The 27,859-nt window shown below is 42.6% G+C and overlaps 1 protein-coding gene and 1 long non-coding RNA gene across 2 annotated transcripts in view; one reads left to right on the forward strand and one right to left on the reverse strand.

The window, feature by feature from the left end:
* Nucleotides 1-27,358, forward strand: part of pappaa (pregnancy-associated plasma protein A, pappalysin 1a) — a 316,273-nt gene extending 288,915 nt beyond the window's left edge. Inside the window, exon 22 of the mRNA XM_068012691.1 lies at nucleotides 26,905-27,358. Coding sequence (XP_067868792.1) covers nucleotides 26,905-27,015 — 111 coding nt within the window. The 3' untranslated portion in view covers nucleotides 27,016-27,358. The remainder of the gene's footprint in view (nucleotides 1-26,904) is intronic.
* LOC137347446 (uncharacterized) lies at nucleotides 402-24,997 on the reverse strand. Its single transcript, XR_010968965.1, has 2 exons — nucleotides 24,878-24,997; nucleotides 402-677 (listed from the first exon to the last, which is right to left on the reverse strand). It is a non-coding gene; the product is annotated as an uncharacterized lncRNA (long non-coding RNA).
* Nucleotides 27,359-27,859: the final 501 nt, after the last annotated feature.

Genomic DNA, 27,859 nt, shown 5'->3' on the forward strand with positions numbered 1-27,859 from the left:
ATAATACCAAGCTCGAGTACTAAAAGTCTGTGGATTGTAGGAGCAAGGTAAGGTATGGAATTCCACATGTTTGAAGTCCTGGGATAAACTGAGTTAGACTTGGAGGTGGTGCAATCAGTTTTTATGTCAACATCATGAGGATGGAGGGGCAGGGGAAGAAAGAATGTATTTGAAGCAGGGAAGGCCTGAGAGGGGAAAGTTCAGAAGATCATTAATCACTAAAACAGTGAATGGCACAAACTTGTTTTTTTAGTTGAAGTAAATGGGTAAAGATTCATTCGGCTAACTCAAAACTATGAGGTAGACGTTCTTCTCGCCTGGATGGTTAAGAATTTGAAATGTTTGTGGGTATGCCACCAAATCAAACAGAATGGTTTATTCTCATCAGAGGAACAAAAGCACACATTTGATTTACTTTATTTTAAATAAATTAGCAGTATATTTCGGAGTAAAAACTTGCACATTGGTATAGCATAGCATAATTTCAGAATCGTGGTTCCAGTGTGTCCCCCAGTGACAGGCTTCTGATCCTTTGTTAAGGAGGTTCTCCTCTGCACAGCTCAGGATTGTCTCATTTCATCCCAGTAGGGAGGGAGGGAGGGTTGGATGCTGCAGAGCTCGGTGAATCCCCATGGACCGTATCCATTAGCCAATGTGGTGTTTTTACAGCGTGCATGCTGTTGAAAGATAGCAACCTTTTATATTTTAGAATTTGTCCTTACTATTTTACACCGCAATTCTTCACATAGCAATTATAAGCTACATGTAAATAGAAAACCCCATAATTACACATTATACAAGCTATAAATTAAATTGTTTATACCGTTCTCCAGCAAACTAGCAAAACCATAATGATTTTCTCCTCCTCCTTTTCTAAATGTAGAAAGACATCTTCCTAGCAAAATCCCCAAATTCAGAATGTTTGAGGTTTTGATCCAATGCTCCTTTCTTACGAGCAATCTATTTCTATTCAATCAAATCCCTTACTCATCCCTAGATTAGTTTTATGGGCATATGGTGTTCAAGAGCCTTGACTGTGCTTGGACCTTGTTTGTATCTATCTACAGGAAAGCACACAATGAGACTTTATAAACCACTGATTGATATCATGCCCATAAGCATTGTCTCCGAAAAGATAGGTGAGTTACTTTGGCATAAGCCACTCAATTGTTTATTTTTTTCCATAAACTACTGAGCCCCATTCCATACCTTGATCATACCATGCATAGGCTGATCTTTAACCAGTTTACTGTAGCTAGTTTGAAAAGACCAAAGCGGCACACAGCTTTATTCTGTTGATTTAGCATGGCGGAGAACTGCTACATGCCTTGCTTTAGTGTCCCTGTATTGTGACATGGTCATGTTGTGTGTAAAGTTGGGTTGATTCAAACAAGTGTTTTTTTTAAAAAAGAGCTGGGTTGTTTTCATTTTTAATGACTGCATTGCTGATCCACAAGAAACAGACGTGGATATAGAGTTCAAATTATTGTGTAAATAAACGTATTGCTGCCAGTTACTTGTGTGTGACATAATGGATTTTTTGGTGGGTGTCTGGACCCTGACAGCAGGCCTATATGGGGGTCCTGAGCCCGCCCATGTCGTCAGCGCACCCTCTGGGGTAACTTTGTGGGAGGTGGCCTCCTAATTGGCTGCCTCCATGCTTGCCATCTTTCTGAGGACAGTGGGTGGACTCATGATGCTGCCATCCTAATCAGTGGGCCCTCAGCAATGTCAGGCCAGCAGCCCCACTGTGAGAGGTGAGCGCTGCCGAGACAGGAAGGCAAGCGCGAGGGCACCTCAACATGGAGGCACCTCGGCTGCCTGCATTGAAGTTATAAATTAAAAGGCCTGAAGCTGGTACAGTCATCGGCTTAAAGGGCAAACACCTCCGCAAGCCTATTCACAGACAAGACTGTGGCCTTTCATTCCTAAGCCCCGTCATTGGGGCATGGAGCCTTCGGCTCTGTTGGCCTCCTGGCCCATCGTCAGGAGATTGCCTCAATTGAGCTGGCAGCCTCCGCACATAGCAGGTGGCTGCTCCAATGTCAATAAAGTACCCACGCTGATGGAAAAGGTCCCTAAGTGGGGCCTTAGTAGGTCTAATTGGCTGCTCACCTTCATGGTGCAGGCAACGGACCTGGTTCCCAGTCCACCTCAGGGAAAGTCTCCCGGAGGCAGGAATGCACCGGGGCACTGTTTCGAGTAGCTCCCTCCTGTTTTCCTACTCTCCAACCCTGCCTCCATGGGGCTGGGAAAATCCAGCCCATTGAGCACATAATTTCAGGAGTCAAGATACAGCAGGTCTATAAACAATTCACCAAAGCTCAATCAACACATGTGTTGATAGATAACATCTCCTTAAATGTCAATCATTTTGTTTATAGATCTATTTGGACCTACCACTGCCCACATTCTCCACTACTGCATTCTTTTCATTTTGCTTTTGACATTTTGATTGATGTTTAGAAGTTTCCCAGTGCAGTTTAGGTTTTCTCAAGAATCAAGCTTTGATCAACCCCTGCTGAAATGGCTCATGTATTTATATTAATGGAGATGCAAGCTGTTGAAACCCGTTTGATAAATTAGCCCCAAATTGTCCAAGAAGTAACTGCAAGTACCTGAGGTAAAACTAATGTACAACAACAACATTTATGGATTTATGTAGCATTGCTAATGTAGCAAAACATCCCAAGGCAGTTAATGTAGGGTATAAAGTCTGAATCACAGTAAAAACAGCAATATAAATGCCCCATTAAAATCTGTTTTCTCAAAGAGCTTTTGTTCTATTTTATTTATTGCGAAATGTTATTCTCTCCCTTTTGGCAACATACTCCATTCAGTAGTTGAGAGGCCACGCAGGGGATCCATCACAGGCTCAGCCAATGCCACATCAAACTAGTTGCTGGGAAGCACATGCGAAAAGCCCGGGTTGACTTGCAGGATCTTCCTTGCCCTCTTCTTCCCATAATGAAGTGCTTCACCCTGACTCGCTGATTCCCAGATCACTTTCAGGATGTTCCAAAATCCTTTCCAAACAAATAGATGATCCCTTGAAATGCAATCACTATTGTTGCCATGTCAGAAAATGCAACAGCCAATATGCGCACAGGGGAAAACCTTGAAATGAGGACATCATTCTGATAAGCTAATATCGTGAGCAAAACAGAAGATTGTAGTTATGGGGTCACTACTTGTAGTGAGATCATAAATAAATTTTTTCATACAGCTGAATGATGTTGCTAGAATATTAGTCTACAGACGTTATTAACACACAACGACTTCAGGAAATCTTGCTTCTATTTTATTTTGGTAAACTGACAGTCTTGGAATGGTTAATTGAATTTCAGTCACAGGGCTGTTGAAAAAGTTACTTCAAGTCAGTTCCTGCAGCCATCTGAAGAAGAAATGGTTTTGGAACAATGAAAACTGTTACCGCAATAGCAAATGGTTTATTGCCAGCATTAAAATAATAGTAATCGGAAAATCTAGGTTGATAGGCTTAAAAAAAAAAGCCATAAAATGACACTGTGAGATGCTAATGCAAAATTGCTGAATGGATTCATCTGAAATTCTTCACTCTGTCACATTACTGGAGGTATGAACTCATTGATTTTCAAAAGGTCACTACCTCTGCTAAATTAACAAAGAGAGGAATTTCAGATAAATGCATCAAGTGTTCATGTTCCATTGCATAATTTCACGGCCATATTCACACATCTTTGAGCGTGGAAACATGCAAAAAAACACAAGGAGCTTGTTTTTCCCCCCCCCCCCCCCAGCCATAAACTTTTATGATCCAGCTTTAAAACAAAGCACAACGTAAAAAGAAAACTGAATGAAAGCAGGCAGGGTTGGTGAAGCCACAAGTTTGTTTTGATAGGCCTACTGGGGCCATGATGTAATGCCCCTGCTTTTTGTCTTTTCCAGCACTTTGTTTTTGTTTCAACATTTCACGTCTTAATTTGTCATAAGCTGGGGAAGGGGAGGGAGGAGAATGTTTGCGTGACTTGTTAAAATACTGATTTCCATCACCTTAATTACTCATTCAATTTGTGTGAAGTCTGCACACATAACTGACCACACTCCTGGAACTCCCTGCTCTAGCTGCAAGCTAGGCACTCACTTTCTGCCACTGTGCCTTTGTTCCTACAAAATACCACAAACTGTATTTCACACGAGCTCCACTGCTCTCTCCCCAATTAAGACAGGTTCTAAAACTTCCGTTCTCCCTCCTGTTTACAAACAACCATCTACCACCTAACAGGAGCATTTTTGTCATATCCTGGAGCTTGGGCCCATCAATAGATTTTTAATTTTTTTTTCTTTGTACCAGTTTCTTCCCTTCTGTCTCTCAAAAGGCAGTGATGCATGTTGGGGTACTCCCTTTAGCCCACCAAACTCCCTTCCCACTATGGTTCCTCACTCAAATGGTCATGCTTAGGGCTGGATGTTTTGCAGGAGGCGGGGCTCACTGCGCTGACCCGAAAAGCCTGGGGGAACCCCACCTCTGCATTTTTTCTGACTCCCGGAGCAATCCTCTGGACTTTTGGGATCAAAGTTTAAGGAGGTGGGATCCCCATCCCTTTAAACACTTAATAGGAATGGGGGTACCACCCCCAAGAGCTGCCAGCCAATCACAGGGCCGGCAGCTCAGCAGTATCAGCAGCGCCACTGGGAGCAGTGGCCACTGCTTGTACTGCAGAGGCTTCGGACTCAGGCCCAGCATCGGAACTCCAGACAAGAGGTAGCTGAGGCAGGGTTGCCAGGGCCAGTCCAGAAGGCCACAGTGAGGTGTGGGGGGTGGGGGGAGGGAAAGGAGGGGGTAGGCTTTCAGTCCAGGGAGAAGGTGGTCCCTGGGGGTACATTTGTTGCTGGTGGGATCCTCCGTGGGCCACAAATTGCCCACAAAGGAGGAACCTCCCCCTGCCAAGTCCACAGGAAAAGTGCCTTGTTTTCCAAGGCAGCAGCAGGAAGAGGCCCTTATTTGGCCTCTAGTTGGGAAGGCATTCCTCAGCCTATCCCGCCCCCAGGAGAATCGGAACCGGGATTCACGGCATCGGGTTCCATCTCGGGCGATTCTGCCCCGATTCTACAACCCCCGCCACCACGAAACCTGCCATCGGTATGAGCACAAAATCTGGCTCTTAATGTGTGAGCTTAGTTTGTGAGTATTGGTAGAGTAGTTGTCCATGCAAAGTTGGGGGGTGTGGAGGTAGGGAGATCCCCAAGTAGTCCAACCATGTCCTCTCCTGATATCCATCCACATTTATCATACAGCAGGAATTGCTGGATAGCAGCCAGAAGTGAGAATCCCTATTAATTTTTTTATATGGCCTATACCCATTGGAGTTTAGAAGAATGAGAGGTGATCTTATTGAAACATATAAGATCCTCAGGGGCCGTGATAGAATGGATACCAGGAGGATGTTTTCACTTGTGAGGGAGGCTGGAACTATGGGACACAGTATAAGAATAAGTATCATCGAGTCATAGAGTAATTTATGGCACAGAAAGTGGCCATTCGGCCCATAGGGTCATGTTGGCTCTCCACAAAGCTAAGCAGTCAGTCCCACTCCCTGGTTCAATCCCCGTAGCCCTGCAAGTCTATTTCTCTCAGGTGGCCATCCAACTTCTTCTTGAAGTCATTGATCGTCTCTGCTTTCACCACCCTTGTGGGCAGTGAGTTCCAGGTCATTACCACCCGCTGCTTAAAAAAATGCTTCCTCATATTTCCCCCTGCATCTTTTGCCCAAAACTTTCAATCTGTGTCCCCTCGTCCTTGTACTGTACCATTTGTTAATGCGAAATTTTTCTTGTCTAACTTATTTAAGCCTGTAATAATCTTGTACACTTCTATTAAATCTCCCATCAATCTCCTTTGTTCTAAGGGGAACAAACTCAGCTTTTCTAACCTAACCTTGTAACTAAAATCCTTCATCTGTGAGGTCTCCCTTTTAAGACGGAGATGAGGATAATTTTTTTCTCTCACAGGGTCGTTAGTCTGTGGAATTCTCTTCCCCAGAAAGCAATGGAGGCAGGGTCACTGAATTTATTCAAGGGTGAGTTTGATAGACAAGGGAGTCAAGGTTCTTGGGGAAAGAAAAGAATCATAGAATGTTTAAGGCACGGAAAGAGGCCATTTGACCCATTGTGTCTGTGCTGGCTGAAAAATGATCCACCTATTCTAATCCCACCTTCCAGCATTTGGTCCGTGGCCCTGCAGCTTACAGCACTTGAGGTGCAAATCCAGACTCTTTTTCAATGAGTTGAGGGTCTCTGCCTCTACTACCCTTTCAGGCAGTGAGTTCCAGACCATCACCACCCTCTGGGTGAAAAAGCTTTTCCTCATCTCCCCTCTAATTTTCCTCCCAATCACTTTAAACCTATGCCCCCTCATCACTGACCTCTCTGCTAAGGTGAATAGACCCTTCACCTACAAATCTGCTCTTCTATTTCCCTCTGACTGTTTGGGGGTCTATAGTACACTTCCAGCAGTGTGATTGCCCCTTTTTTGTTCCTTAGCTCAATCCATATGGCCCTTTTGATGAAGCTTCCAACATATCATCACTCTTCACAGCTGTAATAGTTTTCTTGACCAAAATTGCCACTCGCCCTCCTTTCTTATCCCCCTCCCTGTTGATTCTGAAAACCCTGTAACCAGGAACGTCAAGCTGCCATTCATGTCCCTCCTTAAGCCATGTTTCTGTAATAGCTGTGATATCACACTGCCACGCGTCTATATGTGCCCTCAGCTCATCTGCTTTATTTGCTATACTCCTTGCGTTGAAATAGATACCCTTGAGCACTGCCAAACTCTTTAAAAAAAAATTTCTAACCCTCGTTTCCTCTGTCTTCCAAGACTCATCCATTAATTTTCCACCTTCCATTTTCATTTCTGATTTTGTCCCAGCTGAGTCTACCCTCAGGTCCCCCATTCCCCTGCCAAACTAGTTTAAATCCTCCCCAACAGCACTAGCAAAACGTTCCGCAAGGAACTCGGTCCTGGCTCTGTTCAGGTGCAACCCATCCGGCCTGTACAGGTCCAATTTCCCCCAGAGCCACTCCCAATGTACCAGGAATCTGCAGCCCTCCCTCCTGCACCATCTTTCCAGCCACGCATTCATCTGTCTTATCCTTCTAGTCCTATACTCACTTGCGCGTGGCACTGGGAGTAATCCAGAGACTATTATCTTTGAGGTCCTGCTTGCCATTTTCTTACCTAGCTCCCTAAATTCTGACTACAAGACCACATCCCTCTCCCTACCTAAGTTGTTGGTTCCGATGTGGACCACGATTACTGGCTGTTCACCCTCCCTTTCAGGATGCTCTGCAACCACTCAGTGACATCCTTGACCCTGGCACCAGGAAGACAACACACCATCCTGGATTCATGTCTGCAGCCACAGAAATGCCTGTCTGTTCCACTGACTATTGAATCACATATCACTATGACTCTTCCAGTCTTCCCTGTACCGCCCTGTGCAGCTGTGCCACCCGTGGTGCCATCGACTTGGCTCTGGCTGCACTCCCCAGGTGAAACATCACTTTCCTCAGTATTCAGAGCTGAATACCTGTAGGAGAGTGAGATGCACTCAGGGGTCTCCTGCACTAACTGCCTGATTCTTTTTGACTGTCTGGTGGTTACCCATTCCCTCTCTCTGCATACTCTTAAGCTGTGGGGTGATCACATCTATAAACATGCTATCCACATAGCTCTCATTCTCATGAATGTACTGCAGTGTCACCAGCTACCGCTCAAGTTCCAAAACCTAGACCTCAAGCCGCTTCATTTGACGACACTTACATCGTAAATGGTTCTCCAGGATATGGGACGCATCCTGGACTTCCCACATAGCACAGGAGGTGCACTTTCGAGGTTGAATCAACCCTGCCATTCCTTTATTTATTAGTTGAACCTTTGCTACTGCTAAAAAAAACTTACCAATACTACAACAGCTTAGAATTATTAATAAAACCTTACTAGTACTGACAAATCCTACTAAAAATCAATATAGTTCACTAGTTAAAATAAACCTTACTCAAAAAAATACCAGCTACTCACTTGTTCCTATTATTAATCTACTTACGCACCCTAACAGTAGTGTACTAACCCAGCTATTTAGAGTTATTCCCTAACAGCAGTTACTCACCAACCAATCACTTTACAGTTTTCCTGTGACATCACTGTTCACTTTATTTTCAAACTCCGGTGTGCCTGGACTGCTCTCCCAGAAGGTAAGTGCTCTAGGCTGCAATCCTCCGGCTCTATTTATCTGCTCCTTGCTCCGTGTTCTTTCTGCAGGTCTGCGCTTCTCCGGGAAGGTAAGTTCTCTAGGCTACGATCCTCGGGCTCTATTTATCTGCTCCTCACTCTGTGTTCGTCCCACAGGTCCGCTGCTCTCCTGGAAAGTGGAGTTGAGACCACAACCAGATCAGCCATGATCTTATCAAATGGCAGAGCAGGCTCACAGGGCTGAATGGCCTTCTCCTGCTCAAAAGTCCTATGTTTTCCTTTCTAACCCAGTGCTGCTAAGGACAGGTTGTCACAAACCCTCCAACACCCTGACTGCGAAGAGCCAACTGTCAAGTCAAGGCATATTTGTCCTTAGCAACCATCTGGCAAATAAAGGGGAAATGTGAAGGGAGGAAAGCTCAGGGTTGGGCCCTTTTAGAAGAAAACCTCTGCAACAGTGCAGATAAATTGAGGCTGTGGATTAAACAAATGTCAACACCAATTTTGCCACAGGCTGCTTTTATTTTTAAATGGATTGATCTTTTACCTCCACTTCCTGATGATGGGTCCCTCATTCAGGCACTAAGTGGTTTGAACCAGGAAGCAGCCCGCACAGTTTTTCATGCCGTGCTTCCTGTGCGGTGACAGGAACACCCGCTGCATGAGTAATTGCGGCTTTGGCGGGAAGAGGCTTTTAATTGGGGATTAATTATCTAGTTAAGTGCCTCAATTGTCTTCCCGCCCTGGTCAAAATTTCGGCAGAGGCGGGATGATGATAGGGACCCCACTCCCGCCACCATCCCGCCCGAGTGATGCTCTCCCTGCCTCCAAACTTGCCGCAGGAGACTACATAAAATTCCACCCACAGTCTCTGACTCTGAATGAGAGAGATATGGGCTGCAAAACTGAGCTCGGAAGTGCCACGCTATGGAAGCCTGAAGAGAAATAATGATGGCTGTAACGCCATTCTCATTAAGTTCAGAATATTACCAGTGTATATGTTACTACTCACATTTTTTGAGGGGTAGTCATGGTCAGGTTTACCTGTTAAAGACTTGCACCTTATCAGATCTGGCAGAAATATTTTAAAGCACTTTGCAGACAATTAGCATTCAAAGTGCAGTGGCTATTGAAGTGGCAGCCATTTTAATCAGCAAGATCCCACAAACTGCAATGAAGTGAATGACCAGTTAATGCATTTTAGTTGTGTTGGGTGAAAGAAGAGTCAGAACACCAGGAGAATACATTGTCCTTTTTATAGTACAATGGGATCTCTAACGTCTTCAACCAGTCAATGTTGTGTGGTTTAACATCACACCTTCAACAATACAGCACTCCCTCAGTACTGCACTGGGGTGTCAGCTGAGATTACTTGCTCAGAGTGGGCTAAGTTACATGAGCCAGATCAGAAAGTGGATATGCCAATAACAGTGGGGTTGAAGCTACTTTCCACAAAGCATTTTCTCAACAACAAAACACCAAGCAGCTCCCATTTAAATCATTCAGGACACCTCACACAAACAGCATCTGCAGTTTGCAGTCTCTGCTGTGAGTGGCACATCAGCAGGCAAAAGAGGAAAACCCCTAAAAGTGCCAGCACTCCATACCCATTGACAATCCAGTAATAAATCTACAATTTTTACTTTTTCAAAGAAAGAAGATAAATAATTGCTTATATTTAATTTTCAGCTTTGCTGAGAGCAAAGCGAAGGCCTGACTTCAAACAGGTTGCGATGCAGCCTCAGGACCAACAGGGGATCCGGTTCATTAACCATGTCTGGGCAGATGGAGAGCCACGAACAGCTATTTTCAATTTGCATTTAATCTATTTAATAAATATATCACAATCTGATATAGCACAAGGCAATAGCACTTTAGCTCCATTTGCAATATAGAGCAATTGAGTGCTGATAAAATCTACTTTCCTGTAACTTTTCTGCCTGCTTTAAACTTTTGATATTTTTGGTAATGAGTATATAATTATAAAAGGTACATGAGTGTGGCAAGTACACACTTGCCAGTCAGTGACGCACTTACTATGCAAGCATTAAACTGCATAACTTTCGAGAGTTTATTTCCATGTCATCATCACATTTAATTTCTGTTAATAACGTGAAACCAGTTTTTAAAAAAAATACGTATTTAAGGGACACCAGGGCATTCAGGGCTTGCAAACCACTTGGTGACATCTATCACTTGTGAGGCTGTTTTCAGCAAAGCTGTTTAAGTGTTTAAAAAGTCAGACTATCATTTTGATGCTTCCACATGAACTTTGTCCTCTTAAAACCTTCAGCAAAAAAAAATTGTTCTGTTGAAATGATCTTGGCAGCCTCACTGTCTGCAACTTTATTGAGTAGTGCCATAGTCACTGGCAGCAGCCAACTTTAATCATTCACCTCCCGAGAAGCATGGTTAAGAGAAATATGCTATTAAGCCTATGGATTGCATGTATAGAGGTGCTGCTTATTGGAGCATCAACAAATAGCCTCTCCCTGCAACCAGTTTCTGAACTGACCTGTGCTCAGCAAGGATATGCTAATATAGCAGCTGACAAAACTCCCAGTTGGGAGGGAAACAGGACAAGGTTCTCTCTCTGGACTACTGGGGGTAGCCTCTCATGCTGTTGGTGGTTGATGTCTTGCTGGCAGAGACCAGTCAGCCAGAAACAAGGAAAGAAAGAAGAAACTGAGGACATTTACATTCCCCCATTAAAAAACAAAAGGATAATTTATGAATGACTGCAATATTACCAGTTCACCTCAAGGAAGCTCCCATTCGTGTCATACAGTTAAAAAGAAAAGAAAGGCTTTTCATGACCTAGGGATGTCCCACAACACTTTACAACCACTGAAGTACTTTTTGACGGGTAGTCGCAGTTGTAATGTAGGAAGCATGGTAGTCAATTTGTGCACAGAAAGAACCCACAACCAGCAAGGAAGTAAATGACTTGCTAACCTGTTTTTAGATGTTGGTTGGGGATAAATGCTGGCTATGACACAGGGGAGAATTTCACTGCTGTTCTTCGAATAATGCTGTGGGATCTTTTAGGTCCACTTGAGAAGGCAGATGGGGCCACCTTGGGTTTAAGGCATGCTTCTCTCTAATTCTAGTACACAGTTGTAGCTCCATACTTTCAGTTCTTTTATGCAAGTGACTGCATGCCTCCCCAACTCACCTCACTCTCATCCTGACATGTCAAAAATGAATCAGCTACTGTATCTCACACCCATGTGCACAAATAGAAGCACATCAGCTTGAACACTGTGCCCTTAAAACAGCTACCTTTACACTGTGACTTTGTACAAAATTAATTCTTTTTACTCTTCATTTTAACAGAGGTACCAAGTGATTGAGAACAAAGAAAATAAATGCCAGACATTTACTTTTGCATTACCCTTGGTGAGGTAAACTTCAGAGCCAATGCTTTATTTAACATGCTTGTTATTCAACAGTATTACACAAACGATACACAGACAGACTGACTGGGGTGGCTTAGTAGCAAGTCCTTTAAGGCCTCACTGAAAAATATTGATTTTATTATAATCTTGGCCTTGGCATGCAAACTGCCATTTTAATGTATATTCAGAAAAGAACTAGCACTTACAGTGCATTTACAACTTGTAGATTACATTGCGCAAAAAAATGTATTAACTGTGCAAGCGTCTTAGCTATGTTACAAAAACATAAAAATAAGGTGGGTAAATTAACTGACCTACAAAACCCATGGGTTTACTTGCACAAGTGCTGTAGGTAAGAAAAGGCAGACTCAGACACCAGCCGCAGCCGATTAGATACCACCTTCATCTTAGTTTAATTCCCTTCCTGCTCCAGCTTTTCACTGACTGTAATCTCCCAGTTGTTTTTTCGTTTTAATGTTAGCCAGAAGTAAAAGCTGAACAATCTGAGACAAGGTCTCCTGTGAGTTGGGGCCACGGTGAAAGGGTAGTGGGGCCTAACAAACATCAGAGCCTTTTGAACTCTTTGGACTGAAGCAGAGCTTATGAGCTCAGAGTATTGGATTCCTCACAGAAGGAAAGCAAAGTCTTTAAGGGGCTGTAGTTTAAAATATGCCAGAAAAATATGGAACATACCAATTCTCAGTGGGGGTCAGACCATGCAGACCAGAGAATGATCAAGAGTACAGTAATGCAATAAAAGCACTTTGCTTATTTTAAAAGAAATCTTTCAGCTATTCTGCAATTTTTAGAAAGTAAATTTCTTTTACAATAATAGGTCTTTTTCTGTCAATAATTTGTTTAACATTCCACATTGTTCTATAGTTCTCATAAACTAAAGTGCTTAACCTGCTCCCACTCCAGAGTCTGGGCAGAGAATGCCAGCTATCAAAATGGAGGCCAAGCAGTTTTTAAAGGCAGACTGCATGCTTTTGGAAAGCTTCGAACAAATGTCTCAAGAAAAGATACTTTGTGAGAACTGGCCTAGAAATAAGATTAGTTTAATTCAGAGTTGCCATCCATGAATTTGTAATCATTCTTGGTAGCATTTGTTCACTACAATAAATAATGAACTGTCACTCAAGAATGCTGTGGTGTCATAGAATCGTAGAAAGTTTACGGCACAGAAAGAGGCCACTTGGCCCATCGTTTCTGCGCCGGCTGAAAAATTAGCCACCCGGTCTAATCCCACCTTCCAGCATTTGGTCCATAGTCCTGCAGGTTACGGCACTTGAGGTGCATTTACAGACACCTTTTAAATGAGTTGGGGGTTTCTGTCTCTACTACCCTTTCAGGTAGTGAGTTCCAGACCCCCACCCCTCCCACCACCTTCTGGGTGGCAACATTTTTCCTCATCTCCCCTCTAATCTTTCTGCCAATCATTTTAAATCAATGACCCCTGGTCACTGACCTCTCTGCTAAAGTAAATAGGCCCTTCACATCCACTCTATTCCAGGCCCCTCACAATTTTGTACATTTCAATCAAATCCTCTCTCAGCCTTCTCTGTTCCAAGGAGAACAACCTCAGCCTATCCAATCTTTCCTCATATCTGCATTTTTCCAGTTCCGGCAATATCCTCGTAAATCTCCTCTGTACCCTCTCTAGTGCAATTACATCGTCCGAGTTACAGATTGTTCCTTTTTTTCTATTCACCGTATAGAAAAGATAGCAGTTAAAATTGATAGCCTTAAAATTCAGTTACAGGGACCCAGTACTAACTTTAATTTAAGATGAATGCACAGGAGTCCCACTGGCTGAGAGAGGAAAGATCAGTTTGCTACTCAAAACATGACTATTGCCTTTTCTATCTCAAATGCTGACTGACCTATTGTGCATTGCCAGCATTTTCTGCTGCTATTTCTGATTTCCAGCATTCTTTTTTTAAAAAGAGGCAATCCCACCACTAGGAGAAGGTGATAAATTTGACTGTCTAAAGCAGGGTTTTCCAAACAATGTCCTGTGTACCATTTCACACTTAAAGAGTCCTGGCAATTGAGCCCTTGAAATCGAGGCAATTCAATTTTATTTGTGCTTATTTTTTTTTTGCTCGCTAGGTTTGAATTTCTTTTGCCTGGAGGTTGAGCAAAGGCTATTCTCGGTGCTGTGACTGCACTGGTGGACAAATCCTAAATCAAAACATCATTCATGGTTGGTTAGGATCGGCATTTGAGATACATGCCAATTAATGTGAACATTGACTCAAACTTTGTATGTGGCCCATGTGAACCTCTGCAGCCGATTAAGATAAAAAGTATGGACAGTCCTGATCTAGGGAAAGTAATGAGGATTCCTTTGGTGAGCCTGTGGAAGGATCAAATTATTGTGATGAACTTTAATACCTTTCAATTTACTTCAGATTGTTTAAGCTAAAAATATTGAATGACAATGAGAAATGATGACTGCATTAGGGGGAAATGGCTCGGACGAGTTACTCAAGCTGGCCCTTTGAGCAAACTAAACTACTATTATGGAACTCCCATTCTACACTTGTACACAAAACAGTTATCACCTGTAGAAAATTCAACCCTTTTATTGTTGACCTGGTGTACTTTAGCGAGTGTGTTGCTTGTACTATTCTTTTTTCACTATCATACTCCATTAGCGCCAGTTAAACAAAAATACCTATATTTAAAAGCACAGGAACACGCACAGTGTTCACATTCTACTTCAGCCTCCTCCCACTCTATTTACTTCGTTACACCCCATCCGCATATCCTTCTATTCCTTTATCCACAATTCATAAATACTTCAAATAAATCAATATAAATTGACAAAAGAGAGGAAGTCAAGCTCTAACTTTCAAAAGGGAATTGGATATATATTTGAAAAGAAAAATAATGGCATAGCTATGGTGAAAGAGTAGGGGATTGAGACACATTGGATAGCTCTTTTCAAACAGTTGGCATAGGCATGATAAACTGAGTGGCTTTCCTTCTGTACTGTATGATTCTATAATCTCTTAAATATTTTTGTTTGAACAGTAGCTGCAAATGACATCATTGGGCACAGTGGCTTTAAGGAGCCTGAGTAAAATGGAATTAAGTGAAATTAACAGATATAGCTGGAACTGAAACACCTGTCTTGTCCGTTAATATATCTAGTGATGTTAACTTGCTTTCCGCACACTAAGGCTACATTTTGTTCGTAATTCTTGAATGCAGAACGTCGTGTGGCAGCGGTTAATAGTAGGAGTGCTTAAGTTGAACATTTACAAATATAAATCTCCAAGCCGATCACATTCCATGATTGCATTCAGTGCACTCAATGCTAAAAAGAGTATAAACAAACCAATAGAAAACTAAAGAAAACAACAAAATATTAATATTAGTGCTGTGTAATACTTAGATGTTTGAAATGTTGTCTGGCCAAGGATACTCTAGAAACCGTAGCAAACTGAGTGTTCAATAGCACTGTTTCTACTGTGTGGATTGATTAAGATTCTTGGTCTTAGAATTTGACATGATCCAGTCTTGCCTGGGAAAGCAAGAGAAAACTGTTCTCCGTGAGAGTCTCATGTTAACTGTATTGCATTTGCAAAGTTACTCCTCCAAACCACTATTAACATCATTGGTTTTCTCAGGCAACATGGATTTCATTTTCACAGTTCCATGGGGTCCTGGCCTACAGGCAAAGTTCACCTGAGCTCACACTTTATAATGTCAACATGTTGTTAATGGCAATTAGCACACAAAAATAAATAAAAAGTCCACAACCAAAACTCTGCAAAAAACTCCTAATTTAAAAACAGTTCTGATTCTGCAATGCCTTTAATTGGCATTGTGTTTAATAACCCTGCAAATGGTAATTGCCCTTCAACAAGCCTGTTGTATGCAAATTTTCTTCAAGACCCTAGTTTATTATGAGAAAACTTGGAATAAAATTGCAAAAGTTCTTTGAGGGTTTGAAATCAATGATTGATTCTAGCTGCGAAAACCCCAGCTACAGCTGTTTCACACAAACTCTCATACACGGAATGAAGCCATCCATTTCAGATCAGTTAAGTGTATTAAAAACACAGTAAAGAACACATACCATCCTGTGCTGCCATTATTAAATGTTGCTTCACAATCCATGCAAATTCTATTTTATCTGACCTAACCAACCTCTTCATGTAGCAGGAAGGAACTGCATCATGGCCCGATGGCATTGATTGTTGCACTGGGACAGAGAGGGACTGGATGATGCAGGCAGTTGGAGTATTTTGATTTCAGCCTCTACCGCCTCTACACCACCCATGCCCCCACTACCCACCTTTCATTGCCGCCAAGATCAGCGTTTCAATCCAGCAATGCTTGAGCCTTCTCCTACTTTTGTAGCTGCCATTGATGTTGGACTGATATTTTTCAGCAATCTAATGTCAGACATAATGAAGGTGGGCTGTTGTAGGAGGAAGTGAGGCCACCTTCAAGACTTGCTGAATCTTGCTTTCATGGTGATGGTGGTGCAGTTGCTGCTTGCATCTTAATTAATCTTTTTATTCAAATGGTATAATTGGCAACTTGGCAGCTTCTACTTATTGCAGACCTGGCAGGAACAGCTAGCTCTTAGTCAGTAGGCACTGGCCTGAGTAAGAGGTCAAGAAATTGGGTTCAGATTAAAAGAATCAACAAAGTTGATCTCGGGACATTGCTCACAGGCATGAAATACCAAAGATACAACTAAAAAATGGAAATTAGGGCCAAGAAGGGAAGTCATGAAGAATCTTTCCATATAGAGGTTTATTGACGTGTTACCAGGAAAGGCAATTGAAGGATGTGGTATTGGTAGGTTTGAGAAGTAATTAGATGTGTTTCTGGAGAGGCAAGGGATATGATGAGAAAGTGGGTAGATGATTTAGATCAGTCATAAAGTAATGGGCATTTTGGGTCTAATAGCCTTTTTGTTTTCCCAAAACATATTATCTGCTTAAGGAATGGTCTGTGCATGCACTCAAGTGGATTTGCATCCACAGCAGTACCTTCGAAAAAGAAAAATTACCCTTTGTTGGCAGCCACACAGGCCATTAACGAATCCTGAGTGGGGTTGGCCCGACATCTAGCCCATCATGAGGTGACCAATTTGTAAAAAAGGTCCTTTAATAGACATATTCAAGGACCCTAACCCATGTTCGATGTCTGCCAAAAATGGGCCCCATAAATTTGGCCATGGAATCAACATGTGCGCAGATTTGAATGCAGGCTATCTCACTAATGCATTGACATGCTGTGCACCCTTTGAGCAGAATCTTGTCGCCTTGAAGATTTTTTTTGAGGTCAGGACCAAAAGCGGGTCTCAACCCTAGGTGATGCCTAGCTGCCCGCCTGTACCTTCTTACTGCAGGCAGCCAATTAAGTGGCTGCCTTTGGGAGTGCCATCTAATTAAGGATGGCGGGCAGAACAGGTACCTGGCTGGCCCAATGGGAGGGCCCGCAGCAATGTCCTGCCAGCAATCCCACCAGAAGAGGTGGCTGCTGGACGTCTGAAGATGGAGGCGCCCTTGGAAGATATATGAAATTAATAATATTATTTGTGGCCATAGCTTCCAGACCATCATTGTGGAGGGGACCCCCTTCACAGGATGGCCTGCAGGCACAACTGTGGCAGAAGTGGCTCCAGGGATGGCGGGGGAGCAGGGTGATAAATAAAGGAGGCCTTGCTAGCCCCCTGGCCTACTGCCAGGAGGCCGCCTCCAGCACGCAGCATGGGGCCCATCCGCCACCGGTAAGTTCCCAGCGGCGTCCCCAATCAGGCCCTCACATGACTAGTTAACTGACACTAATAGACTACTTGTCACTGCCTGCTGGGTAACCGCTTCTGGCAAGATCACCCAGATTTCCCTCCCAGTCCCACCTCCAGCCCCGCAGGTCTCAGAAGATTCCGCCCATCATATGCCCGAAATACGGTTGGAAGGCATTCCAATTTCTACCCCAACATCTTCTCCCACTGACAACCAATGTAATCTATTGGTTGGTGTGCAAATAGGAGATGTCACAGTTATGCAGTCCTCATCTGTAATTGAGACTAAAGCCAATTGTTGAGACAGCTTTAACTTGCATTAAACCTCCAAAAATGCTAATGCAGCACAGGTAGATTGTGTATAATGTGTAGAACAGTGGAAATCAATCTGATGACTGGCAGTGACCAATTGAGGTCTGGAATTAGTATCTTGTACAGGATACAAGATGTTACAGTATTTCTCATATATCATTGCAGGGAGCCAGATTTCACTGTAAACCATGTTTTCTTTGGCAATGGCTCTAAGGATGAATTTTCACTCTTTGGGAATTCAAGCCTATATGAGATGGTGTTGTGGTGGAGGACTCACCTCAGGGCTTTCCTGCACTTGATAGTCTCCTGAATGATACCATCACTTCTGTGTTGACATAAAGCCAAAATCACATCAATGTGGTGCTGATGGTGTAAATGCTGCCTAAGTTGACATTTTTATAAGTGATTATCCTTATACTAACAAGAATAAGAAAAGACCTAACACTGTTTTCAAGACTGCATTTATACAATGCTCGAAGGTAATGGAATCTTGGATTGTTTTGTGCAAAGAATAAACCACACCCTTAGAATTCTGGCCATGTTTTATTGGCATAAAACCACATTTGAAGCAAATAACATACAAAAATATTGCAGCTATGCGCCAACTTTTGAGATGGACTGAGATCGAATGAGTTTTATGCCATCTCATACTGTGAAACTGCTTTGGTTGTGATTAGATGCTTCAAGCCAAACAAGTTAAAGGTCCTTTAACAGACAGTGCTCACCAACTGCATCAGCTATTGAAGAAGGGAGTTTTAAATTCGCTATAGCACTTGTTGAGGTTACTAGTGGCTTGTGTGGTAAGCCAAAAGGCAACATCCATGCTGAGCTGATTGGATTTCTACAGCAATTGTTTTCCACTTCTACCACTGAGAGTAGAACAATAGCTTGTATTGCTGGATCAGTTTCCAAGACATTCAATTCCTTATTTTAAGTTCACATAAGAGATGCTTCTTAAACAGAATGTTCACCTTTCCCTGTGATGAGCAACAAACTGTTTCCCCAAATAGCCAAATGCTCTTTACAAACAAATAACATATTGGTGCCTTTTTAGCTCTGCTTTTTCCCCTTAACTGGATACTCATTGTTCTACTCCAGAAAGCCAGGTGTGAAGGATGGAACTGGAGCCAATCTTTACACACTTTTATAAGCTTTATTGACAGAGATACATATTACAAACATGCACCTCCTAACCTTGCCACCACAGCTTCAGTCTGTTCCTATTTATACAAGCACAAGTGAATTCCCAGTTAATGCCCATCACCTGCATGTTATTAAACACAATTAAGATACAATTAATACTGGAAAATATTACTCTGTCAGCTGGGCCAAGAAATGTGATTGATTGAACTTTGGTTGTACTATTGTATAGAAACGATCTACCTTGTTGACCTCTCAGGATACAGTAATTGCATCAGACTTGTTCATTGACAATTAACATCTAGTTCCAGGCTATTTAAGGGCATTTATTGTGAGCGCTCAACAAAGCTGTTTGAAAAATTAAATCTAGTACAAAGGGTGTCTGAGGTACTGACAGGGAATTGGAAAGAGAATATTGACAGCCAGTGAGCTCTGTGACATTTATGTTACATGTCCTCATCACTATATTTTTTCCACAACTGCACTGATTGCATTGTCACATGTCACTGACTCCTGGAACAGCTCAGGGTGGATCTTATGAAGTACCTTTCATAAGCCCTTCTGACCTTCAATGTGAAATGAGTTTGTGTAGGCCAGAGTAATTAAGATCTGTTGAGTTAAACATAAGTTAGCTGATTATTGCAGGACAGACACTTGTTGAATGTGACTAGTTTCGATGTCCTCTTCCAGTTTTAAAAAAGTGAAATTTATCTTCCACTGGCTCCACTTGTGAAAAAAAATGACACTACCTTCGTTGTTTGAGTGGAAAGGATGGCCCATCAAGCAAGATGACAGCAGTTCCTGAGTTGAAACTAAGCACCAGATTCCTTCACCTTATGAGGATTATGGGTGTCCGGGTTCCAACAGGCCTTCATGATGGAACCATAGGACCAGATTTTAAAAAACATGGCGGAGCACCGTTCTCAGGCTCCTTTCTTAGCGTTGACAACAACAACAACGTGCATTATATACCACCTGTAATTCAGTAAAAAGTCCCAAGGCAAATAGAAATGCATTTCTAAATCCTGCTCTGTATTGAACATATTGAGCAGTGAAAATTTCTACTATTTATAGGGATTGAGGGGAGTGGAAGGTCAGTAAGAAAGAACTGAAACTTTCTCTGTATCAAAAAGATACATTTTAATTTTTTTTTAAAGGAATCATTACTTTTTTATTTTTTCACAGCATGTGGGCATCACTGGCTAGGCCAGCATTATTACTGTCACTAATTGCCCTTGAGAAGGTGGTGGTGTTTCCCCTCCCAGGGCTAGCACAGTTGAGATTGCCACTCGCCCCATCCAGTCTTCTCTGAAATGGGTTAACATCTGTATAAAAATATTGAATACTAAATTGTAGCGTGAGCACATTAAGTGCTCATACATGAACTTCACTGGTTGGAAGTACTGCTGTCTGACGTCTTGTTTTTCCAATCCAAATTGATAAATATGAACAAACCTTCCAAACTAAACAACAGGCAACTGCAAAAGATTTAGTCGGTGTATACATAAGGGGTACATTTCTGGCATTGCATTTCTGGCAGGGAGCCTCACCTACTGGCAGGACATATCAAAATTCAGGCATGCATTTCCTATGGTTTTCCAACCATAAGTTTTAAACAGGAGCAAAGAATTACTCCGAGAACACATTGACACACATAGGAATTTCCAAAAGAAAATTCACATGAAAAGTCCACATGAACAGAAAAAAAGTTATATCCTCGTAAATGGCATTTCCCCACAGCCAGTAAATGCATATAACAATTTTTTTAAATATGCAGGCTGGCTACTGGGCAGACATACTCAAGAGACCTGCTCCACAGAGCCAGCCAATGGCCAGAATCTGCACCATATCATGATAGATGTCTTGGTACAATTGAATGGGAAATATTGACATTCCTATTTATTATAGAAAAAGGTTGACATAGAAATGTTGCCAACATCTGTGGCAACAGGAAATAAGGTACTCCACACAAAACTTGAATGGGCCTCATGGTGGGCCAAGTGGATCAAAATGTCAATAGGGGAACAATTAGGGGACAGTGATCATTGTATCATAAGGTTTAAGTTGGCTATGGAAAAGGGCAAGGAATAATCCAGAGTAAGAATGATTAACTGCGAGAAAGCTCACTTCAATGGGGTAAGAATAGATTTGACCCAGATAAATTGGATTCAAAGGTTGTCAGGCAAAACAGTAACTGAACAATGGGCTGCCTTTAAAGTGCTGGAAATCTGAAACACAAACAAGAAATGCTGGAAATACTCAGCAGGTCATGCAGCATCTGTGGAGAGAGAAGCAGAGTTAATGTTTCAGGTCAGTGACCCTTCATCAGAACTGGCAGATATTAGAAATGTAAAAGGTTTTAAGCAAGTAAAGCATGGGTGGGGCAAGAGATAACAAAAGAGAAGGTGTTGATAGGACAGAGGGTCACAGAGAATAACTGACCAGAAGGTCACGGAGCAAAGGCAAACGGTATGTTAATGGTGGGGTGAAAGACAAAGCATTGGTACAAAGAGGGTGTTAATGGACAGAAAACAAAGCAGCCAAGCACAAACATGAAAATAACAGTGGGTAGACACAGTAGAAACAAACTAAACAAAATAAAATAAAATAAACACATAAAAAATGAAAAAGAAAAGATAAAAAATAACTAAAAGTAAAAATAAAAAGGCGAGCCCGTCATGCTCTGAAATTGTTGAACTCAATGTTCAGTCCAGCAGACTCTCAGTTTCTCCGTCTCTGACGCATTTGCTCTGATGATGCTACCTTCCATGACAGCGCTTCTGATATGTCTTCCTTTTTCCTCAATCGAGGATTCCCCCCCACTGTGGTTGACAGGGCCCTCAACCGTGTCCGGCCCATTTCCCGCACCTCTGTCCTCACCCCTTCCCCTCCCTCCCAGAACCGCGACAGGGTTCCCCTTGTTCTCACTTTTCACCCCACCAGTCTCCACATCCAAAGGATCATCCTCCGCCATTTCCGCCACCTCCAGCGTGATGCCACTACCAAACGCATCTTCCCCTCCCTTCCCCTGTCAGCATTCCGAAGGGATCGTCCCTCTACGACACTCTGGTCCACTCCTCCATTACCCCCACCACCTCGTCCCCTTCCCTCAGCACTTTCCCCTGCAATCGCAGGAGGTGTAATACCTGTCCATTTACCTCCTCTCTCCTGGCTATCCAAGGCCCCAAACACTCCTGTCAGGTGAAGCAGCAATTTACTTGTACTTCTTTCAATGTAGTATACTGTATTCGCTGCTCACAATGTGGCCTCCTCTACATTGGTGAAACCAAACGCAGACTGGGTGATCGCTTTGCAGTACACCTCTGCTCCATCCAAAAGCATGACCCCAAGCTTCAGGTTTCTGGCCATTTCAACACTCCCCTCTGCTCTCATGCTCACATCTCTGTCCTGAGATTGCAGCAGTGTTCCAGTGAACATCAACGCAAGCTCGAGGAACAGCACCGCATTTACCTATTAGGCACGCTACAGCCTGCCGGACTGAACATTGAGTTCAACAATTTCAGAACATGACGGGCCCCCCTTTTTATTTTTACTTTTAGTTATTTTTTATTTTTCATTTTTTATGTGTTTATTTTGTTTTAGTTTGCTTCTACTGTGTCTACCCACTGTTATTTTCATGTTTGTGCTTGGGGCCAGGTTGCTCAGTTTTCTGTCCATTAACACCCACTCTGTATTAATGCTTTGTCTTTCAGCACATCATTAACATACCGTTTGCCTTTGCTCCATGACCTTCTGGTCAGTTATTCTCTCTGACCTTGTCCTATCAACACCTTCTCTTTTGTTATCTCTTGCCCCACCCCCACTTTACTTGCTTAAAACCTTTTACATTTCTAATATCTGCCAGTTCTGATGAAGGGTCACTGACCTGAAACATTAACTCTGCTTCTCTCTCCACAGATGCTGCATGACCTGCTGAGTATTTCCAGCATTTCTTGTTTGTGTTTAAAGAAGAGATAGTTCGGGCACAATCAAGGTATATTCTCATGATGGAAAAGGTTGGGAAAACAAATCCAGAACTCCCTGGATGATGAGATAGAGATTAATATGAAGAAAAAAAGTGTGCTTATGATAGATGTCAGGTGGATAATACAACTGAGAACCAGGCTGAATATAGAAGATTCAGAGGGTAAGTGAAAAAGCAAATAAGAGAAGCAAAGACAGAGTATGAAAAGAAACTGGCAGCTCATATAAAAAGGGAATCCAAAGGTCTTCTATATCCGTATAAATAGTAAAAGGATGGTAAAAAGAAGAGTGGGGCCGATTAGGGACCAAAAGGTGGATTTACGCATGGAGGCAGGGGGCATGGCTGAGGTATTAAATGAACACTTTGCATCTGTCTTTACCAAGGAAGATGAGGTAATTCAGACACTTGAAGGGTTTATAATTGATAAGGAGCTATTGGATAGGCTAGCTGTACTTAAAGTTGATAAGGCACCAGGACCGGATGAGATGCATCCAAGGATACTGAAGGAAGTGTAAGTGGAAATTGCGGAGGCACTGGCCATAATTTTCCACTTTTCCTTAGATTCGGGTGTGGTGCCAGAGGACTGGAGAATTGAAGATGTTACACCCTTGTTCAAAAAAGGGTGTAAAGATAAGCCCAGCAACTACAGACCAGTCAGTTTAACTCTGGTGTTGGGGAGGCTTTCAGAAACAATAATTTGGGACAAAATTACTGGTCACTTGGGCAAATGTGGGTTAATAAGGAAAGCCAGCATGGATTTGTGAAGGGAAAATCATGTTTACCTAACTTGCTGGAGTGTTTTGATGATGTAACAGAGAAGGTTATTCAGGGTAATGCAGTTGATGTGATGTACATGGACCTCTGAAAGGCATTTAATGAAGTGCCCAACAACAGACTTGTGAGCAAAGTTGCAGCTCATGGAATAAAAGGGACAGTCGCAACATGGATATGAAATTGGCTGAGTGACAGGAAACTAAGAGTAGTGGTTAATGGATATTTTTCAGACTGGTAAAAGGTTTGTAGTGGAGTTCCAAGAGTTGGTGTTAGGACCCTTGCTGCTGCAGATATATTAATGACCTAGACCTTGGTGTACAGGGCACAATTTAAAAATTTGCAGATGATACAAAACTTGGAAATATTGTGAACTGTGAGGAGAATAGTGTAGAACTTCAAAAGGACAGACAGGTTGGTGGAGTGGACGGACAAGTGGCAGATGAAATTTAATGCAGAAAACTGTGAAGTGATTCATTTTAGAACAAAGAACAGTACAGCACAGGAACAGGCCATTCGGCCCTCCAAGCATGCGTTGATCTTGATGCCTGCCTAAACTAAAACCTTCTGCACTTCCAGGGACCGTATCCCTCTATTCCCATCCTATTCATGTATTTGTCAAGATGCCTCTTAAACGTCACTATCGTACCCGCTTCCACCAACTCCCCCGGCAGCAAGTTCCAGGCACTCACCACCCTCTGTGTAAAGAACTTGCCTCGCACATCCCCTCTAAACTTTGCCCCTCGCACGTTAAACCTATGCCCCCTAGTAACTGACTCTTCCACCCTGGGAAAAAGCTTCTGACTATCCACTCTGTCCATGCCGCTCATAACTTTGTAAATCTCTATCATGTCGCCCCTCCACCTCCGTCGTTCCAGTGAAAACAATCCGAGTTTATCCAACCTCTCCTCATAGCTAATGCCCTCCAGACTAGGCAACATCCTGGTAAACCTCTTCTGTATCCTCTCCAAAGCCTCCACGTCCTTCTGGTAGTGTGGCGACCAGAATTGCACGCAATATTCTAAGTGTGGCCTAACTAAAGTTCTGTACAGCTGCAGCATGACTTGCCAATTTTTATACTCTATGCCCCGACCGATGAAGGCAAGCATGCTGGATGCCTTCTTGACTACCTTATCCACCTGCGTTGCCACTTTCAGTGACCTGTGGACCTGTACGCCCAGATCTCTCTGCCTGTCAATACTCCTATGGGTTCTGCCATTTACTGTATACTTCCCACCTGCATTAGACCTTCCAAAATGCATTACCTCACATTTGTCCGGATTAAACTCCATCTGCCATTTCTCCGCCCAAGTCTCCAACCGATCTATATCCTGCTGTATCCTCTGACAATCCTCATCACTATGCGCAACTCCACCAACCTTTGTGTCGTCCGCAAACTTACTAATCAGACCAGCTACATTTTCCTGCAAATCATTTATATATACTACAAAGAGCAAAGGTCCCAGCACTGATCCCTAGTAGGAAGAATGTGGACAAACAATATAAAATAAACAGTAGCATTCTAAAGTGGGTGTAGGAGCAGAGGGACCTGGGTCGATATGTGCACAAATCATTGAAGGTGGCAGGTCAGGTTGAGAGAGTGGTTAATAGAGCATACAGCATCCTAGACTTCATTAATAGGGGCATAGAGTACAAAAGCAAGGAAGTTCTGTTAAACATGTGTGGAACACTGATTCGACCTCAACTGGAGTATTGTGTCCCATTCTGGGCACCACACTTTAGGAAAGATGTGAGGGCATTAGAGAGGATGCAGAAAAGCTTCACAAGAATGATTCCAGGGATGAGGAACTTCAGTTATGTGATAGATCGGAGAAATTGGGGCTGTTTTCCTTGGAGAAGAGTAGTTTGAGAGGAGATTTGATAGAGGTGTTCAAAGTCATGAGGGGTCTGGGCACAGTCGATAGGGAAAAACTCTTCCCTTTGGTGGAAGTATCGAGAACAAGAGGGCACAGATTTAAGGTAATTGGCAAAAAAAGCAATGGAGGCATGAGGAAAACCTTTTTCACGCGGCGAATGGTTAGGATTTGGAATGCACTGCTTGAGTGTGTGGTGGAGGCAGGTTTAATTGAGGCATTCAAAAGGGAATTGGATTGTTATCCGAAAAGGAAGAATATGCAGTTACGGGGAGAAGGTGGGGGAGTGACACTAGGTAAATTGCTCTTTCAGACAGCCAGTGCAGGCACAATGGGCCGAATGGCCTTACTCTGTGCTGTCACAATTCTGTGATTCTGTGATATAGAATTAGAAAAAAAATCTCTATTTAATCTCATTAGATTGTACAATAAGTCACTAGGAAGCCAAAATTTCAGTATTTGCTATTTTTTCCTGAATAAGTAGAGATCAGTAGAAAATTCTGAAGTTAACGATTTCAAAAATGTTATTGATGCTTAACAGTGACACCTACATGGAATAAAGGCTGGGCCTTCATTCTCATGCAGGTGCTGTTGAACAATCACTATTTTTTACTTTTTTTTTTGCTAAAAGTATGGTTTTTTTCTTCTAGTTCAATAGATAACTAGATTCCCTCCTAAATATTGTGAATGATCAATTGTAACATGCAGCCAAGAACTCCATATTCTAATAATTCCATGTGACAACCTCCTCCACACACGATCCATGACTATTCTACCTGCCCCTACTATTGCATTCACTGTTTGGAACATTTTGGAAAGGACTCAGCCATATTTTCAATGCTTTTATTTGAAAAAGTCAAGACAATTTTGAAAAGAAACTAACTTGTAGTCAGGCAGATATTTGTTTCACTGACTTAAGCTCCCGCCATGAGTAAGAAAGAAAGAGCGTATATTTCTATAATGCCTTTCATGACCTCAATACATCCCAAAGCACTTTACAGCCAATGAAATATTTTTGAAGTGTAGTCACTATATACAGCATTCTTATGTGCAGTGTAGCAGGCAGGCAATGTGGAATGCATGACACCTGAAAGCAGAGCAAATATACCATTGGGACCCAATCACCACATAATCCATGAGTGACTTCTCCAGTTCTGTTTTTAAATTGATATTCTCTAAGTGAAGGTGGAGTGCTACCTGACAGTACTTGATAATGGAGCAAGATGTGTTGCTGAGCCCAGTGTGCCATCCTATTTACAATTCTCAGGTTCGCTTTCCTGCGGCTGAATAAATGATGAAGCAAAGGACGTGGTGTTGGCAGCTAGATGTGTTATTTTGTTATTTTATGATCTAAACTGTCCCTCATGTGTTGCATGCCATCTCTCGAGAAACCTCTAATGGAATCCAATGCCTTGCAGGTCATACCCTTTCCGATGTCCTGCGAACTTCATGGAGATTGCGCTTGCCGAGACCCCGCAGCTCAGGAGCACGGCAAAGTGAGACAACGCTTCTATCACAGCCACCATTAGCCGCGAGAAACCGGGAACTGAAGGCAGACTGGAAGAGCCACACATTCCTTGCTGCTTATAGGAGAAATCTCTCCGACCAGATAATACTCACAGAAACAATTCTGCTAGTCTGCCTTCTGTCTGAAGACTGGAGCGAGAGAAAAGAATAGACACAAACGACACTTTGAATGAACAAGTCCCAAAATAGCATGTATCATGCCTGCTCAAGTGGCCTTTTCTGGCCACACCCTCCCCCGTACCTGTCACCCCAGCTGATCTGTATTTAAAGAATTTTTTAAAAATAGAGTTTGAAATACAATCCCACCCAATCCAAAAATAGAGATGTTTTAGTCAGAGAAAGCAAAACAAACCTAGCAATCCGGATATAACAGGAAGACGATTGTCCATAGAAGGATTTAACAAAGAAGGAAAAAAAAATAATACAAAGTTCTGAAAGGAAACAGCTGTGTTACCATGGCTGCTGCTGCTGTTACCAGACAATTGACCCACTTAAAATGTAAGAGCAGGTTAACACCAAACCCTAACTTCAGTCTATCTGCCTTAAGCAAACCTTCAGCCTCGTTTTAAAACCCTTTGATTTCATCTCTTAAGATTTTCATTGAGAACAGTGCCAGCCAAAAGAATCTGCCACATTTCAAGGGAAACAAACCTGCATAAAGTAATTTCAATGACCATTTTCCATGGAATGTGATTTCAAATGATCAGAGTTTCAAACCAGTGAAAGGCAAACCTAGGAATGGTGTCAAGAAGTTAATTTCACACAAAAGATGACTGACACATGGAATGGACTTCAGGGGAAGGGTAGGGGAAGGGAGGCGAGAGCCCTCAAAGTAGTCAAAACTGC

Source organism: Heterodontus francisci, chromosome 32 (assembly GCF_036365525.1).
Source record: "Heterodontus francisci isolate sHetFra1 chromosome 32, sHetFra1.hap1, whole genome shotgun sequence".
NCBI lineage: Eukaryota > Metazoa > Chordata > Chondrichthyes > Heterodontiformes > Heterodontidae > Heterodontus > Heterodontus francisci.